General features: G+C 42.5%; 1 protein-coding gene across 7 annotated transcripts in view; it reads right to left on the minus strand.

The window, feature by feature from the left end:
- Positions 1-1,302: 1,302 nt before the first annotated feature.
- Positions 1,303-19,176, minus strand: part of ZBTB7C (zinc finger and BTB domain containing 7C) — a 285,106-nt gene continuing 267,232 nt past the window's right edge. For all 7 annotated transcript variants that reach the window (XM_077283361.1, XM_077283344.1, XM_077283352.1 and 4 more), the window contains 2 exons: positions 10,291-11,469; positions 1,303-4,953 (listed from right to left, as the gene is read on the minus strand). In XM_077283361.1, coding sequence (XP_077139476.1) covers positions 4,341-4,953; positions 10,291-11,453 — 1,776 coding nt within the window. In that variant the 5' untranslated portion in view covers positions 11,454-11,469 and the 3' untranslated portion in view covers positions 1,303-4,340. The remainder of the gene's footprint in view (positions 4,954-10,290; positions 11,470-19,176) is intronic.

Consider the following 19,176-nt stretch of genomic DNA (forward strand, 5'->3'; position numbering starts at 1 on the left):
TCATTAAAAACGTCAAATCAGCAAGCAAAAAATGGAGTTGCTATACGTCTCGGAAAATGACGCAATCTTTTTATTTATTTATTTTTTTTTAGCAAACTTTGGATTTTTTTCACCATTTAAATAAAAAAAGCAACCTATACATGTTTGATGTCTACAAACTCATAATGACCTGGAGAATCATACTAGCAGGTCAGTTTTAGCATTTGGTGAACATGGTAAAAAAAAATCCAAAAAACAGTTGTGGAATTGCACTTTGTTTGCAATTTCACGACACTTGTAATTTTTTTCCCCATTTTCGAGTACACGATATGGTAAAACCAATGGCGTTGTTCAAAATTACAACTCGTCCCGCTTAAAAACAAGCCCTCACATGGCCATGTTAACGGAAAAATAAAAAAGTTATGGCTCGAGGGGAGCGAAAAACAGAAACACAAAAACTAAAAAGGGCTGCGGCATGAAGGGGTTAAACTGAGAGGAAAATCCTTTATCACGGTTTCCTGGTAGTAAGGCTATAGGGAATGGTTGTGAATTGTTTGACCTTAGCATATTTCAGGGCTAAACTGTGGGATTATTTCAGCCACATTCCGTTCTGCGTGGGAAGGCTCCGCTGTAGAACCCACCTCTTTTTCAGTCCAGTTCGTGGGACGGTCCTGAGAACATTGGGACTGTGAGTAGGATATATTTGGAGAACACTAAGGCTCTGTTCACATATTCATTATGACATGGCCGATCTGCCAGAAACAATAATCATTTTTACATTATTGACATATAGTAGAGACCATCAGGTACTTCCAAAGTTTCTGTAGTTTAGAGGGGGGAATTGTACTGCATGAAATGCTATTTTTCCCATTAAAAACAATGTTTGCTAATCAGTGTCCAAATCAATGACCAGATTTCACAGTACAAGCTGCATATATTATTAAATAGATCTTAGTCCTGAAGAGGCTGGTGTACTTTTATAACTCCATATTTGGATGGCTATATAATCCTTTTTGATTACTGCAGTCAGGCTGGGTGGGTAGAGACTGAAGACTCTGGGACTCATGAGCTCTGTCCCTCTTTAGCTGGATTCATAAAATGCTCCTACTGATATCACAGCCATCCTCATAGGGTAAGTACACCGGCCTCATCAGGTCTAATAGCTATTAATAACGCGTGCTGTTTGTATTGTAGAATCTGGTGACAGATCCACTTTAAGATATCGAAGCTCATGAATAATGAGCTCCACAGAGGACGACGGTGAGCGGATGACAAAGATCCTCCTTAAAGTCTCCATGTAAGAATTGATACAAGGACAACAAATTGGAACAGAATCAGTATTTATTAAAAAAGGAAAAAAAAAATCATAGAATTTAGGTAAAAGCCTACACAAGATAATCTTAAATAACTTTCAAAGGAACATGTTACCTAATTCGTTCTGCTCGAAATGCTGCAGTATTTCCGAGAAAACCGTCTGGAGAGAAACCTGTCAATCAAAAAGATTGGGGTGTGGAGAAGCTGCCGGGGACCTGCGTTGGTCAGGTCAGCAAAGATGTAGTCCCAGAACGTCTGATTTTTCAGAAATGTTGCAGAGTTTCCGAGTAAAACAAACACGGCTGTAATAGCATAGCCAAACTTTGAGGCATGATTCGGACAGCATGAATCAGTTCCCTTTAAACAATAACTTGTATTTTGGACATTTTATCACCTTTCTCGGAAACATTTCCTCATGTTATCACCACCTGACTAATCACAGCCTGTTAATCTCCTCTCCACCCCCTGTACAACCTCCAGGGATCCCATTGGAGATTATACAGGAACTTGTTTTCATGTGATCACCCCTCTTAATGATCACAGCCTCCTATTTGCTTATTCTTCGTAACCCGGAGAGAAAGGAAACAGAATCTTTTCTTCATGTTATCACCCCTTGTACCAAGTAGAAAGGTGATCTGGCATCTGATTGTCACATCTAGAGGGTGATTTTTATTTTTTCTTTCTAGTAAAGAGTGAGAAGATGAATATAATCTTCCCAAGGGCCTGATCAGACCAATTGTCATTTCTGTGGCTTCGATGATTACTGGCCTCTTCACCTAGGAGATGTTTGGTGACTTTAGTTCTATGGATCAGGGTCAACCTTTCCCACCATCTTTTCATTAAAAAGTTCCTACCATTTCATCTCTGTGCATGTCTGTAGAAGCAGACATCAAATTCTCTGTAGTCTGAGCCCACAGTCATGTCGTTCCTCTATTCCATTTCTTCTTCACATAAATTTGGTAAATTAATAGGAAGTCGGGAAGAGATGGAAGTGAGTGTGACCTCGAGATCTGACTACACAGGGTTTGTTGTCTGTTGCCATAGAGACTCATAAATCTGAATGCAAGCTGTAGTGGTCATGTGTCCATTTTTCCAAAAAATGCATTGTACATAAGTGCTATATATTGGAGGATGACTCGCTTCTGAAACAAATGTCACACAAATGGAGGAAAATATATGCTTGCCCATACAGACATGATCTCACTACCTGGAGAGGACCATCGGCAGGAGAAGTCGTGACCTGAAATGGGTTAAACATGTTTGTTTGTTTTTATAACTGGAAATATATTTTAATAATTTTATTTCCCTATATCCCTCACATTAAATTGATGGTTCGATATCTATAGCGCCTTTTATAAATATCTATCTTTAAACCGTAGTCACATTTGCAATTGCTTTATTATAAAATTCCCTACTACTCTCCCTATACAGCTATTCTCTATAGCAGTCATATTTTTCTTTCCCTCCTGTGATGTTTCGTTTGAGGGGAGTGTCAAAACAGGGTATCACAGGAGCATGGCCCTGCAGTCACTTCTCCGCACCTTCCATCACTCTTCTGGAACAAGACATCATCGGCAGGCACTGCTGCAGTAATGTATCACGGTTTCGTAACTTCCCCCTGATGTCCTGTGTCGGTCGGGTGCTATATGAGTGGCCACACTTTGCGTCCCACATCTTCAGCAGTATTGTTAGCCCCTGCTATACACCCTGCTTCTGACACCGCCATCTCTTTCGCTGAAATGAGAAGTCATCAGGGTGCGGTGATGAAAGCAGGGTAAGTGATAGCAGTGCTTTCCTAAAGTTTTTATCACTGCCCTCTAACATATAGTTATCAGGCGGCACTTCTGTCACTTACCCTGCTTCTATCACCGCACCCTCCTGACATCTCATTTGAGGGAAAGACAGCATGTCACAAGCAGGGACTGTGGCAGAGACAGAAGTTCGGCGACAGCCACTGAAGATGCGGGCACCAGGGATGTAACTACAATAGGTGCTGGGGTTGCAATCGCATCCAGGCCCTAGAGACTAGGGGACCTAAAATTTATTTTCCTCCATATAAGTTACTATTAAAGGCCTCTATTAGTTGGGGGGCACGGTTGGAGATTCTGCATTGGGGTTTGGGGCCTGCAAGCTTCAAGTTATGCCAGTGGCGGGTACCAAAGTTTAGAGCATTTCCCTTGCACCCCCCAACCCCTCCGAAACATGACACAATCCATGAACGGCGATGGAAAAAAGCTGAGGAAAGTAACTGCAGCGCTGTCCCCGGATGATGTCCTGTTTCGGGTGGTAATAGAAGAGACGGGAAGTGACTGCAGGGCCATCCTCCGGTGATGACGGAAGCTACACCTCTGGCCAGGGGCGTAACTAGTGGCAGAGGCAGCAGTCACACCCGCACCTTAGGAGGCCCAAAGGCCACCAGTATTATAAGGGGCATGTGGTAGCAGTGGGACCCACTTATAGATTTGTATTGGGGCCTGGACACTTTAGTCTCTGCCGTCCATAGAAAACCCTCTTCCATAACACCTACCTGCAGCAACATGCGCCATTATTCTAAAGCCTTTGTATAGTTGTAAACCTGGAGGGTGGATTTAATACTCTACCCAATTTTAAAATAAATTATTTGCTCTTTCAGAGCGTGAATTACAAATTCAGGTCTTTACCAAGTGTCATCAAAAAGTTTACTACAAGAAGAAGTTTACATGCATAAATGAACTTTATACTCGTATATACATATAGTCACACTATACATATATATCGTGTCTGTGCTTCTTTGGAATGATTCGTCGACTGTCAATTTCCATACAATTATATAGTTCTCATGGAAAAAAAAGGAAGAAAATAATCTACAAGGGATAAAATGGCGTGCATGTTGGTTCGTTGATGTGGACCAGCCACCTGGTCAATGGTTATGGCAGCAATTGCTTGTGTCCAAAGAGTGCAGCCAATCAAGAGCTGCACTTTAACCCCACGTCATTAGTAGATCAGGACACTATACAACATGGCCGCCTCCATGAAGTGGTGCCCCTTTTAAAGCCAATATGTTTTATCTAGTTACTAGTATCAGAAAGAGGAGCATGATTCAGTGTCATATTCCAAGGATCACCTGCTCCTACAAAGAACGGCTGAGGGGAGATATTCTCATTGTGCGCCAAAGAAAACGCGTAAAGTCTGTCCGACTCCAAACGCGTTCTCTCCAGGAGTTTTAGGTTAGAGTCCTCATATTGATTGTCCAATCCTTGTAAATTAAGAAGGTTTTTAGGTTCTTCAAGTAGATGTTTTGGGCTTGGCCCTGGTACACCAATGGTCCCATTAGGCCTGTGATTACCACCGCTTTCTAGACCTGGCGGCATCATAACAAAGGCCTCATCTTCAGGACAGTTGTTGTGGGCAAACAGTAGACTGGACGTTCTCCAGTAGGCCGGCTTCCTGCCTCTTCTGGGCCTGGACATCCTACAGCTCTGTCTCTTGATGTGACGGTGGAGGTGGTCGGACCTGGTGAAGCTCTTGTAGCAGAACTCGCACTGGTACGGCCGGATTCCTGTGTGGATGCGCATGTGATTCTTGAGGTCGTAGTTATGGACAAATTTAGCATTGCAGTGGATGCACAAATATGGCCGCTCCCCGGTGTGTTTCCGCATGTGAATCTTCAGCTTATCCTGCCTGAAAGAATAAGATATTTGTTTATTTTCTTGCCTGACACGTATCATACAATTCCAAATTTACATCAAATGTAGCTCATATCTATTTACAGCACTGGTGTCGCTAGCCACTGGCCCCGGCACGAGCCACGGACTTTTTACCTATTGCCCTGTATCTCCAGTGAGCTCCATTTTGAACTTGTATAGGTGTCAACATGGTGCCGATACAGTCCGATCATGTGGTAGTATAGAGAGCCATACACTCCCTGCCCAACCAGTCCTTGCTGGCGGCGGCGCCACTACGTCACAGCATTGCGCCACCTACGCAGACCCTCTCTCGTGAGCGGAGCTGAAGAAGACGACTCAGCTTCTGTGGATCATCGAGGGATAAGTTTAGTAGAGAATTAGCTTTATTTTTAGTGGAGGTTGTGGAAAAATGGTGGCAATACTCGAAATGGGACTCACTCAGGGGGCATTATTATTTGAACGGGGCAATCGGGGCATTATTATCTCAAGGAGCACGCAATGCATTATTACTTGAGGGGGGCACTCACTTGAATGGGGAACTCAGAGGCCATTATGACTTTCATGGGGGCACTCAAAGTATTATTACAAGTGGCCATTATTACTTGACGTGGCACTCATGGATTATTTTTATTTTAGCAGGGCATTGAGTCAGCACACAGGCCACATTTTTATTTTAAGGGGATGCTCAAGAGTCCCTATTACTTTCAAGGGAAATTATTATTTGAAGGGGGCACTGAATGTCGTGGTAGGTATACAGTGGTGGTATTGGTAATATATTTGGTTCTGTAGTGATATAGTAGTAGTAGTATTTATTCACTGTGCTGGCCATCATGTAGCGGTATTATTTGGCCCTTGTATAGTGGTCATTTTTGCTATTACTGGTCTCTGAAGATTGTGATATAGTATGTAGGTAATATTTAGCAGTTGTACTATATCATAATTATATATGTATATTTTAAGTTTGGGGGGGAGTATAAGGAGATAAAACACTTCAAACTTGGGCCCTTCATCTCTTTGGGACCCTAGCATCACCCTGATTTACAATATATACAGTGAGTAGCTAAGTTATCTTTTTTTTTATGTGCCAAATAGATTATACAGTGTTGTAAAGAGATTTAGTTATAATTATTCCATTCCGAGCCGCATTATCCAGGTATAGTTTCTATTGGGGCCTTGTTGTTGCAGTTTACATTTGTGACAACTAACATGGCCGCCTTTCAGCTCCCATAAGGGTTGTCACCCAGTTTAACCCATATTCCTGAAGAACACGCTAAGACTGAACTTAATGACACAACTTCACCTGTGGCGCCCAGCAACTTTAGGTGGAGAGGGGGAACAGGGTCAATTGCTCTGGGTGCCAAAATCTATAGGGGTGCAAGATTTCACACCAGTATGAAATGAGTTGTGCTGGTAAGCACTACGTCTTCTTAGAGCGGCCTGCCCAGCATTGCCCCCCATGCAGAGCGCAGCAGTCAAGATGTCATCAGCTGTTACGCTCTGCAAAAGCAGCGGCTGAGATGACAAAGCTCTCAGGATACATACATGAGCTTTGTCATCCTGATTGCTGCCTATGCAGAGGGCAGCAGCTGATGGCAAATATATATCGACTGCTGCACTCTGCAAAAAACTTGCTTTGCCCTGGTTGCTGGGAATCCACTTTACGCCACTGGTTGGGGTTGTCCAGATGAGCAGATCCGAGCTTATGGATGCGATGCCCCACTGGTAACTACCACTATGACATGTAGGGAATTTACTCTTTAACAGAAGCTATGTGATTTCTATAACATTTGAATCAGACAAAGTTTAAAAAAAAAAAAAGCAAGACCTTACCTGTCTGTCATCTACATCCAGAATATGGGGGGCGACCACAATAAAGGCTTCATATGACCCAGCCAGTGATGGTAGACGGTCATTATGTGTGTCACCGATTACAGGGCAGATCAATAGGGAATGGGTAGAAAAATTCTTTTAATTTTATTTTCAGTAGGACATGAGAAAATATTCGGGATTACAGGGAAGAGGAACTTTCTGTTTGTTTCTGTCCATCTTCTGGTCTAGGGAAATTATTACATTTTATTGCTGGATTACCAGTCTTGATGGGTCAAGAAATAGGTTCCCTTCAATAAAGTACCAGTCGATTCATGCTGCCCAAACCACAGGCCACATGAAACAGAACCCGGCTGAAAAGCTGGAACGTTTTCTGGATGTTGCTTTTTGGAGAAAATGGGGTAAAGATCTGGCTGGAGACCATGAGGAGAAATTGGCCTAGTTTGACTCCTCCTCTGGCCGGCCTTTCCTCGCATCACTCCAGATTATTGACAGGTCCCTCCTTATGTACATACATGGGAGACATCTGTCAATCAACTACAGCAATGTGAGGATCATTAGGGTATGTGCACACGTTCAGGTTTTTTCGCGTCTTTTTCGCATTTTTTCGCAGTAAAAACGCTATAAAAACTCATTAAAATCGCATACATTATGCATCCTATCATTTAGAATGCATTCTGCATGTTTTGTGCACATGGATGCGTTTTTTTCCGCGAAAAAAACACATTGCTGTAAAAAAAAGCAGCATGTTCATGAATTTTGCGGATTTTCCGCGTTTTTCCCGCAATTCTATGCATTTGGGAAAAAAGGCACAAAAAACGCGTTAAAAACGCATGAAAAAATGCGAAAAAAATGCATGTGGATTTCTGGCAGAAATGTCCGGTTTTTGTCAGGAAAATTTCTGCAAGAAATCCTGACGTGTGCACATAGCCTTCAACTGTTTTCTCTGAAATGCCAAAGAGCTTCTGAGAAAAAACACAGGGCAGTAATCGTACATGGTTCAGGCGGCAACTTTCGACCAACGGAAAAACAGGCTTATGTTTCACTGTTTCGTGCTTACGTGCCAATGGTTCCAATTTGGTCAAGACAGTCTCACGAACTCAGGAGACAAACAAGAGGGTTTTAGGAATCCCGTCTCAAAGTGGGTGTTTTGGGCATTCGTAGGCAGGGCTTAGAGTCCCGATTTTGATTATTCAAATGTTGGTAAGGTTTTCAGTAAAAATAGCAGTCACTGTCAAGCCCCGAAAACCTGAATGTGACCCAAGTACCTTCTTGATTGAAAAATACACAAATTTTGGTTCAATTGAGATCCTGAGTCAGCGTTCAAGTTCCACCTTTATCTCTGTGGTTTGGAATTTATTTATTGCAAAGCATGATCCTACACATAATATTTTTAACCTTTCCCGAAATACCGCAGCTAATCAGATATCGGATTATTTCTAAATTAATTTTTTCAAATAAAATGGAAAAAAAAAGTGTCCAACATTCACCTTCTGATCTGCGTCCTTTGTAACAGATTCCCAATCATTGCATTCTTGTTCTCTTTACATTTTACAGTGTCCCAACATTTTCAGAATGTAAAGATAAAGCATCCCCCCTCCTTTTGACAATACTTGCCAACTTTTCTAGGATGCCCAGTAGGCCCTCAAAAAAAATAAATCTTCTGGACTCCTGGAGGAGTTGGCAAATTTGCCAGGAGCCCCCAAATCCTCCTGAAATCGCACAGAAAATACTAGCAGCACTTTCAAAGGAAGCCTGAAAAGACAAGAAGGGGGTGCGGGCAATTTGTGAAGAAGACATGACCAAAAAACGCCCACTTCTGAAAAGTTTGAAAAAATGCATTTATGGCATATCCAGAGGACATATATCTCCAGCATGGTGGTCTGATGAGGTGCCCAGTGCATCCAGACAAAGAATGAATGGACAGGTGACAATACTCATCTCCAGCTCTCAACAAGGGCAGCCATTTGCACTAAATTTATTATCTGTGGAATATCTTTGCTGTCACTGGGATACCGCGACATTGTGGAGCCAGAAGACCAGCGCTGAAAAGAAGCACTTCTTCATTTTAAATGTGTTTATTCCTTCTGCCAGAACAAGGGTTAATCGGCCATGTTGGAAATCCCTGTGTTCACAGCTGTGCTCGGTTAGCCACTCCTTTTCCCTTTATAATCTGGGCTCTGATACTAATCCTTGTCAGAGCTAGTGTTTGCTGCATGGCTAATGGTGGGAGAGGAGCACATATGAGAAGGAGAGTTGAAGGAGTTATCAGTGACTGTTGCTTGGTTTGTATGCGTGGTAATTCCTTATACTTCTCTATTTTGGTTTATTCCCATACCTCCACACCCCGGTGCATTCCTCTGTTACATGTGAGTGAATATTTTGGATGTCTAGAGTTTTGTGTTAACCTTTGTTTGTGTTGCCTTGTTTGTTGGGTTGGTGTACTACGGTGCACAGTAGTGCCTCCTATTCCCTGTGTGGGGGAAGAGAACATACAGGGGGCTAACAAGAGATAAGGCAAGGGTGGAGGCCCCGACATCTTCACATCTGAAGCATCCCAGGGAGTAGGGTACCCCCCTAGTGTTAAGGACAGGGAAGGAGCCCTTGGTCCTGGGTCACCCGACCGTGACATATGCTATGAGGAAGTGTAGGTTTGTGCCAAAATGTGGTCTATAAATTTATCAAGCCACTAGAAAAGTTGCAAATTTTATGTTCTGCTTACACTAAACGCTGCGGCTTTATAAATAAATATATACAAGGTGTAAAATGATATAGGCTATGTGCCAATATGGTTGGCTGGCACATGAGTCCATATTTCGGATCATACACCTGATGGAGAGCATATATATGTATCAGAGGAGTATGCGCAGTCCAAAACTGTAGAGTGTGAGGACTTCTATCAGGGCATTTGGCAGCACATCCCATCCCTCTGGGACGGGCTGAAATTAAAAGAAGAATTAGGCATAATTGAAAAACAGGAGTAAAAACCCGAAAACTTAAAGGAAAAAAAAAGGAAAAAATGTAAATGAATTGGTTATGTAGAGTTAGTTAAAAAAATAAGAGGCAAAGGATTTATCGGGGATAAAAAGCTAACCAAAATGCACAACACTAAAAAAACAAAAAAGTTTGGAAACAATACCTTAGTTGACCACTAGATGGCACTAGTTCTTTGCTGACTGTATATGTGCTCCTGCTGCCCCTGTATACATGAGAATTGCTAAACTTTCTAAATTAATTCTCAAAACTGACCTTGAGATGTGTGACTGTTGTTTAAAGGTACGGATCTAATTATTTACCAGCTCCATACCCCATCAGATAAAGGAAAACAACATTTACAATACAAGCTTGAAGAATGTTTCCCGTTTGTATAAAATGCTACTTGCATACTTTGCCCCCTACAAGCTGTGATGCCCCGATCAGCTAAATTTTATACATTTTCTATGATACAATCAAGTAAATATTAGTACATAAGTAATGAAGTTGGTATTTTTTACTAGCTTCTAACCTGGTGAATCGGACCTCGCAGATGGTGCACATGTATGGCTTCTCTCCAGTGTGTGTCCTCATGTGTCTTGGAAGTTTTCCGGCTCCCATGATGACCTTATGACAGATCGGACATTGTTGGGAAGCCTTTGGCTTTATTTTCCTCTCTTCTTCCAAAGGCCATGGTGGAAACATACCCAGGTGAGCAGCACTGAGAAAGCTAAGGTAGGCACTGTAGTCCATTTCCGCCTTTATTTGCCCAAAATGTTTAGAGGAATGATCCAGGATCATCTCTTTGAAAAAATCAGTGGAGAAGGGAAGGGTTGGTATCTCATCGTTCTCTTCCTCCTTTATTTTTTTATCTTTGATCACGAGATTGAGCGGTCCGATATCGACCTGCGGTTCTTGGAGTTGGGAAAAGGCAGCGAGATCCCCATTCCAAAGCTGCGGAAAGAACCCTGGGACAAAATGAGAAATGGTCGGTCTTTTGTCTGACTTGGTGTTTTTAGGATGGGAGTCTTCACTTAACAAAGATTCGATGGAGAAGTCCTTGACAGCACTTTGGTGGCCAGAAGAATTATGGGTGGAAGAGTATTGGGTGGGTAAGTCCTTCTGAGATCTTCGGTAGGGTTCTTCTGTATGATCCGATGCAGAAGGGCTTTGGTTGCAGCTGCTTTCCTGAATATCAATTTGGTTCTCCTGGTTCACAAAGTCTTTTGTGTCATCTTCATCCTCCTCTTCATCATCATCGTCATCATCTTCTTCCTTCTCCTCCTCTTCCTCATCCCCATCTCTTGGTGCCTCTAGGATTTCAAGGCAGACATTGATAACACATTGGATCTCTAACATCTCAGCGGCATCCAGGATGTGTTTGACATTGGACGTGGTGATCGTGAGCGTGGACGTGTAGGCGAATTCCAATATGGCAGAAAAGGCTTCGGGTTTAACAAAGTCAATCTCGTAAATGTACGGTTGTTCGACAACGGATCCTGTGGTGAAAAGCTTCTTAAAATATTTGCTGCAGGCGGCTAGGACAGATCTGTGCGTACGGTACTCTTGGTCCTGGATGATAAGGATGACGTCACAGAGGAAGCCGTCATGTCGCTGCTGATTGAGTCCACATAGGATGTCGCTGCTGTGGTTCGGAAATGGAATGCCGATCAGATCTTCATGGCCACTTGCCATGTTCTCATGAGTGGTCCTACAATACAGAGAATGTGGGATCAGTATAGAAGCCAGGGGGGTATTAATACAACAATCAGATCACAGCTGATCACTAATGGTCCCACAACTGGCTGACACTTCATGACCAAGTCAAGGAGCTAGAGAGGAGAGGATTGATTCATGGGACTCTGGTCCAGCGTCAAGGTCAGTGGCAACTAACAGTTAGACACCCGCAAATCTCTTACCTTCTGGTGTACCCGGCGCAGCATTTAAATTGTTAGGGATGGCACAATGTCATCTTACAATATGGTGCACAGATGACATCTATCCAGCCCTGGTTAATCAAAGGTTTTGCCGGAGACGCCGAGAAGGTTAGAGATTCATGGGATTCCTACCTAGCCGGCATATACCACTGACTTGAAAGCTGAATTGTAGTCCCACAAAACGACCCGCTCATCTCTACAAGGAACCCTTCAACAATTAGGGAGTGTTCAATATGGAGAAACCCTTGTGAGACAGGTGTTATATGCGACGGTGGCTATGTGTCCCCCAGGATGGGCATAGAACTGTATTGAGACCGCTGGAATGCATTGCAGTCACAGGCATAGCTGTGATTGCAGTGCAAAATAAAAGTTTGGTCTTGGGCAATCTATTTGCCCAAGGCATATTTAAGAAAACCCGCCATGGGCTTTTATTTTTGGAGCGAACTACAGGATGGTAGTGGGGCATTTATCTCCCTCCAGGCCGGGTCTTACAAGTGGCCCATGGCCACAGATTCCATTTTAAAAACCCTGCAGCAAAGGGCTGAATGTGTCAGTCTTGGTTTGCAAACTTGCAGAGCAGGTGGCTCTGCAGAGCTCAGCTGGTGTGAAGTAAAACGGAGCCAAGCGAAGCCAAAAAGCCCGGTAGCGTAGAACGGTGGTGCAGTCGCCCACGGCAACCGGTCCCGGATACAGACTGTCTTGATTCACGGCTGCGATCCGGAGAATACCATTTATTTTCCGTTTGTGACTACGTTGAACATTAAAGAGACTTTATTTTGAACTTTTCCTGTGGTCACTGCCTGTCTATCATGTTGCACCAACCCCGCTGCACTACACCCTTTAAAGGGGTTGTCTGGTTTCATATAACATAACGAACAGGATTAACTAAAAAAGCCATTGACGATCCAGAACTTTCTCTTCGCTCCTCCCAGCTCGGCTTTCTTCAACCGGACTGAAGTTGGCTCTTGTCTATAGCATGTCACCACTTCTGCCAATCACTGAGCTTAGCGGACACATAACCTAACTACTTTGGCATGACTGCGAGAAGTGTGGACTTAAGTGAATAAAGGATGGGGCTTACATTTCAGAAAATCCCTGTCACCCGTTTGCAGTTTGCTTTAAAAAAAAAAGGGTCTTCCTCCCCTTTCTCCGAACCCAGCGCTGCACCCGATGATCGTTACTGTCTGCAGCGCTAACGTCCAATTGACAACACTGCGGCCAATTGGTGAATTCAGCGGTGCCATCTACTTGGGCGGAGCTTAGTTACTAGCCGTGGTGCTGTTTACGAGACGTCAGCACTGCAGGCAGTAACAGACAGGGAGCAGCGGTGAAGAGTCGGCACTGGACCTGGGAAGGTGAGTAAAGCACAGTTTGTTTCTAAAAAAAAAAAAGTAACTGGAAAACATTCTTAAAATGGACATCCCAGTTGTCTGGCTGCTTCTGGAGTTTGTCCCAGGACCGGACTATGATTTCTCCAGGCTTGATGTATGGTGCTTGCAATTTTAGCGCCAATCCTACAGACTATTTCCTTTGCGCGGCAGTATGGATTACAATATCTTCTCTCCATGACGCCCTGCCGGGGCTGGGACACCATTATGTTGTTGATGACGGCTTTTCCCTATAGGACCTAACTGTACCATGACCTCATGTCTCATGTAGTCATTTATTAGGACGCAGCTCCACCCACTGATGTTTCCAATATGCGTTACTCGGCTTTCTTTTTTACCCAAAACATAACACTGTCCATAAGTCTGTAATTAAGAAAGTGGTACAATTATATTATTTAATGCTTCCATCTTTTATTTTTATGCTATCATTTTTTTTACCTCCCTTTTCTTCCAAGAGCCATAACTTTATTTTTTTTTCTTATGACACAGCCGTACGAGGGCTTGTTTTTTTTTTTTCTCGGAAAGAGTTGTCATTTTGAACCGCATCATTAATTATATCATATAATATTAAAAAAAATTCCAAGTGTGGTGAAATAGTGAGGGAAAAAAAAAAAATCACAATTTTGTTTTAAGGTATTCATTGTGCAGTAAAATGAACTAAATATAATTGTCCAGGTCTATAAAAAGTATAGAATATATGGTATAAAATTCTGGACTTTTTTTTTATGTCACCACTTTTTAAAACGCATTCGTTTTTTATTATTCAATCCATGGAGTTGCTGTTTTTTATGTGGGAGTTAGAATTATTATTGATACCATTTTGGGGTGAATATCACATTTTGATAGCTTTTTAGTGCATTTTTGAGGGCAGGTGCGGATACATGGATTCATTGACTTACTGTTTTCATATATATTCATATTTCATATATTTAATTTATTTGTTGTTTAAGTGGGAAAAGGGAGGGTGTTGACTCAAATGTTTTTTTTTTTTAATTATTATTATTATTTTCTTATTTTGAAAACTTTTTAAATTCATTTTTACTTTATTTTTTTTAGGCCAATCTAAGAGACTTGAACCTGAGATTGTGTGTATGATATAGTGCCATATGACAGTGTTGCAGAATATAGTAAGAATAATGACCTATGAATCCCAGCCTATCCATTGGCTTCATTGAAGTATAAATATGGCGGTGACAGGGCCCTTCAGCGGGTCAACTGCCATGGCCATCCATCGGCGCCACATGATCACAACCTTTATATGCCACTGTCAGAGATTAACAGCATTCATGTGATTAAACAGCAGTGATCGGAGCCACCTCTGATCTCTGCTGCTAGCGGCTGACACTTGTCATGTATGTTGCAGGCTCAGCTCCTGAGCCTGCTCCATAAAGCCACACCTGATGGGTAAGGTTTAACAAAATTTCTATGTTAATTTATCACATTTTTGAAGATTTCTGCTTGCTGTCATTGAATGGGAACCGCCACTGATTATTCCCAGGGCCCAGGACAGATGTGTAGCCCATGAAAGTACCCAGATGTAGACCGCTCGTACAATACATTATATTGGATGCCTTCAGGATGGAGGGAATGGCGGCCTGGCCTGACCCTGCTACATCCCAGTTTCCTCTCCTATCTGCTGGAGCAGAAACCTCATCTTCTCGTGTGTTTTTCCTCCATGATCGGGGCACCTTTAATTTGCGCGGTGGAATTTACACGCTGCGCTGGCTTCCTCTTTCTTCATGGAAGATCAATGCATACAAGGGACCTTGTCCTGGGCCACCTCCCACCCCCACACACCCAGATAGCAACACCACCATGGTCAGCGTGTGGGAGCAGGAAGCCTGGGGCCATGGGAAAAGGGACGTGTAAATACGACCCTCCAGCTGCTGGAGGGGGCTACCTACATCCAAGAGCCAGTCAGGACGCTGACCCCTCTCTGCAGGGACTGTTAACCCTGTCCAGGATCATTTTCCCATCATTTATTACACACAAAAAAACATTTTCCTGTTTCCTTTATGCGATTTGTACAGGATAAGGCCTAACCAGCCTCCTTCAGCACAACTCTCTTATTGTAAAACTAAATTTGTTGCCCGCAACAACTAATCAGAGCCTATCAGTCATTTTACCATAGCAACTAATCAGAGCCTACCTGTCATTTTACCATAGCAACTAATCAGAGCCTACCTGTCATTTTACCATAGCAACTAATCAGTGCCTACCTGTCATTTTACCATAGTAACTAATCAGTGCCTACCTGTCATTTTACCATAGTAACTAATCAGAGCTTACCTGTCATTTTACCATAGCAACTAATCAGAGCCTACCTGTCATTTTACCATAGTAACTAATCAGAGCCTACCTGTCATTTTACCATAGCAACTAATCAGAGCTTACCTGTCATTTTACCATAGCAACTAATCAGAGCCTACCTGTCATTTTACCATAGTAACTAATCAGAGCCTACCTGTCATTTTACCATAGCAACTAATCAGAGCCTACCTGTCATTTTACCATAGTAACTAATCAGAGCCTACCTGTCATTTTACCATAGCAACTAATCAGAGCCTACCTGTCATTTTACCATAGCAACTAATCAGAGCCTACTGTACCTGTCTGTAATAATTATAGGGGATAACTCAGGACACTCTTTGTGTGGAACAAGACAACTACAGGACACAGTTTTATAAGTGGTAAAGTCTATATTATCACACGGTGATTCAAACAGGTGCAGAGAGAAACTCAAGTCCACAACACTTGGTGCAAATAATGAACGCAGCTTAGCAGTCTATAGGAAACTTCAGAGGGAAATGCAATCAAGCAGAAAGTCTATGAAGCACAGTTATTCTTGAGGATACTTGACACGAATAAATCCTTGTCTTAGTCCAGACACAGATAGATATGCTTATAAGGCAGTTCAAATCATATCTTAGCTCAACCAGGGAGGCCTGGGTAATAGTCTCAGGTATTCGCAGAGCAGCAACAGCTTACATGTCCAGCAAATGCAGATGGAAGTAAACACGAGCAGCAGATGAAGGAGGATTACTGAACACTGGTGTATGCAGCAGGAACTCAGAGCAGAGTAGCAGGATCACCACACAGGTTCACAGGAGCAGGTGTATAGCCAGGGAGTCACCAGAGGTCAGGAGCTGAATGCAAGGCAGAATACTCTAGCACAGACTGAAGGCTGGGGTGGAGTTTTATAGCAGGAAGACACAGTGCACATGAGACCAAAGATGCCATCTTGGAAAAGGGCAGTAATGCACAAAAGGTAAAAAATGTTCAGAGTCCTGACACTGTCATTTTACCTTAGAAACTAGAGCTTAGCTTTAATTTTACCATAGCAACCAGAGCTCTGCTTTCACTTTACCATAGCAACCACAGCTCAGCTTTCATTTTACCATAGCAGCCAGAGCTCAGCTTTCATTTTACCATATTATCAACTAATCAAAGCTCAGATTTCATTTTTCCATAGCAACTAATCAGAGCTCCACTTTAATTTTACCATAGCAACCAGATATCAGCTTTCATTTTACCTTAGCAAGTAATCAGAGCTCAGCTTTCATTTCACCATAGCAACTGACCAACGCTCAGCTGCCATTTCATCATGGCAACTAATCAGTGCTCAGCATTCATTTTACCATAGCAACTACTCAAAGCCCAGCTTTCATTTTACCATAGCAAGTAAACAGAGATCAGCTTTCATTTTTCCATAGCAACTAATCAAAGGTCCGCTTTAATTTTACCATAGCAACTAATCAGAGCCCAGATTTCATTTTTCCATAGGAACTAATCAGAGCCCAGCTTTCATGTTACCATAGCAACCAGATATCAGCTTTCATGTTACCATATTAGCAACTAATCAGAGCTCAGATTTCATTTTTCCATAGCAACTAATCAGAGCTCCGCTTTAATTTTACCATAGCAACTAATCAAAGCTCAGCATTCATTTTACAATTTCAACTGACCACTGCACAGCATTCATTTTCATGTATACAGCATTAGGCATCGCTGTAATTATACTGACTAGTAAAACAATGGTAGAATTTTGAAGGTTTTTTTGCACCATTTCAGCCCACTTGGATTTTTTTTGCCATTTTTAGGCACATTATATTTTAAAGTTAATGATGTCAAACTACATTTCATCCCTCAAAATACGCAAAATCCATTATACGGCTATGTTAACTGTAAAAACAACCCAAATGGATCCTGGAAGAAGAAGAGAAGGAAAAAAATGAAATTACAAAAACAAAAACTGTCCCGCCAGAAAGAGGTTAAAGTTATCTTAAAGAAGCCATTCTAGAAAATATGTTTGGATCCTTTGCTCCTCATTCTTGGGCCGTAGTTATACGTCTGCTAGCAGTGGAATAAGTTCATATTTGGCAGACATGTCAACACAGTACCCAGTAATGTAGACTTTGTCCTATGGGCATGGTGATGGACGGATTCTTAGCATCCAGATGCCTACACATCATGACTCATGTCCACTGGGACTGTGACGCCTTAATCACATTGTTTTCCATGGTATAACAGCCAAAGGCGTTACTTCCATGAATGTGTTAACAGCTATAATGAACATGAACCCAGGGGGCATGGGCCTTACAGTGCCAATGAATGAGCAATGCGTTACCCCATGGTAATCTGCCCTTCTGTGCCAAACTAAGGCAGCATTTGGACCTTTAAGGGAAACCCCAGTCTAAATATCTGCCACCCTTCTCTCCAATAGGGTTGGGGTGGTTGAACAAGGACCGAGCCCTTCTTCTGAGGGATGGTAGTAAACTTGCTGTAGAGAAAGTGAGCTCAGTAGTTGATACCACCCATGAGGAGGGTGAAGAAATTGAGGTTGGGCCCCCCTTCTTCATACACTACATAAACTACCAGTAAGGGGTAGGTCAAGCACTGGTTTTCTCAGCTTTTCTATGATAGAAAGTTGTCATCATGACCCTTAGGCTATTTTCCCAGCGGCCCATATACACACCCATGAACAGGAGGGTCAGGGCCATACTGAGCTGAAGCCCTCTTTTCAACACATTGAGTTTGAAACATATGGGGGGCATATATTATGGCGGTTGCACCAAAATGTTTGTTGTAAATATCTAAGCCAAATCGATCAATGTTTCACATCATTTAATAACCCATTTTTTAGTTCCTGTTCCATAACTTAAAAATGATGAGACAAGGGGGCATGGTTTGTCTTTTGGCATGAAGTACAACTTACATTTCTACATAAGTCACCAAAAGTCACTTTTCTAGACAGGTCATAGTTGTCTTTAAAAAAAATAATAATAAAAAAAAAATAACGTCTTCTCCTGACCCACACCCCTAGATGGGACATGCACTGGGAGAAACCTACCAGTCATTACTGGGGTTCACCTGGGGAGCTGTAGATCAGGGTGAACCCATGGATGGAAAGTGATGGTACAAGGGACAGTGTGGACCACACCATGGAGTAAGTCGGGTGGCAGGCAGGCAAGCACAGCAGTACACACCAGAAGTCACAGACCCAAAAGTGTAGACCAACACAGGAACCGAAAAAGTATAAGCCAGTCCAGGAATTACTGCAGCGTAATGTGAACAAATGCAGAGGAGTTCATTATACTTGCAGCAGCTGAAGTTTTTTTTTAGAAAACAAATGGATAGCCGTTGGTAGCAGAGATGAAGCCGCAAACATGTGCTGCATATAGAGAAGATGCACTTTGATGCATGAGCGTTTGAAGTGTATACAAGTTCAGATAACAGTTTGTTATGCTTACAGCAGATGAAGGGTTAATCAGCAGGTCTGAACCAAGAAGTAGATGATTGCAGCAGAGAACTGGATGTTTGCAAGTTCCAAATCTCATGGTAACTGAACATAAAGCTTACTCAATACTCATACTTGTGACCTAGCTGGAAATACAAGTGACCCCCGCCCATTAGTGCCAGTACAATAATCTGAGGAGCTTGAAGAGCATATTGTATAACGGCCTATCGTGGGGTGTGATGCCCGTTAAGCTGAGACAGAAAAACCTTAATAGCTGATCAATCAAGAGATAACTAGACAGAGCATAGAATTGTTATACTGATGTTGTGTGATTTGTTACTTTATACCCGGATAAC

This window comes from Ranitomeya variabilis, chromosome 1 (assembly GCF_051348905.1).
Source record: "Ranitomeya variabilis isolate aRanVar5 chromosome 1, aRanVar5.hap1, whole genome shotgun sequence".
NCBI lineage: Eukaryota > Metazoa > Chordata > Amphibia > Anura > Dendrobatidae > Ranitomeya > Ranitomeya variabilis.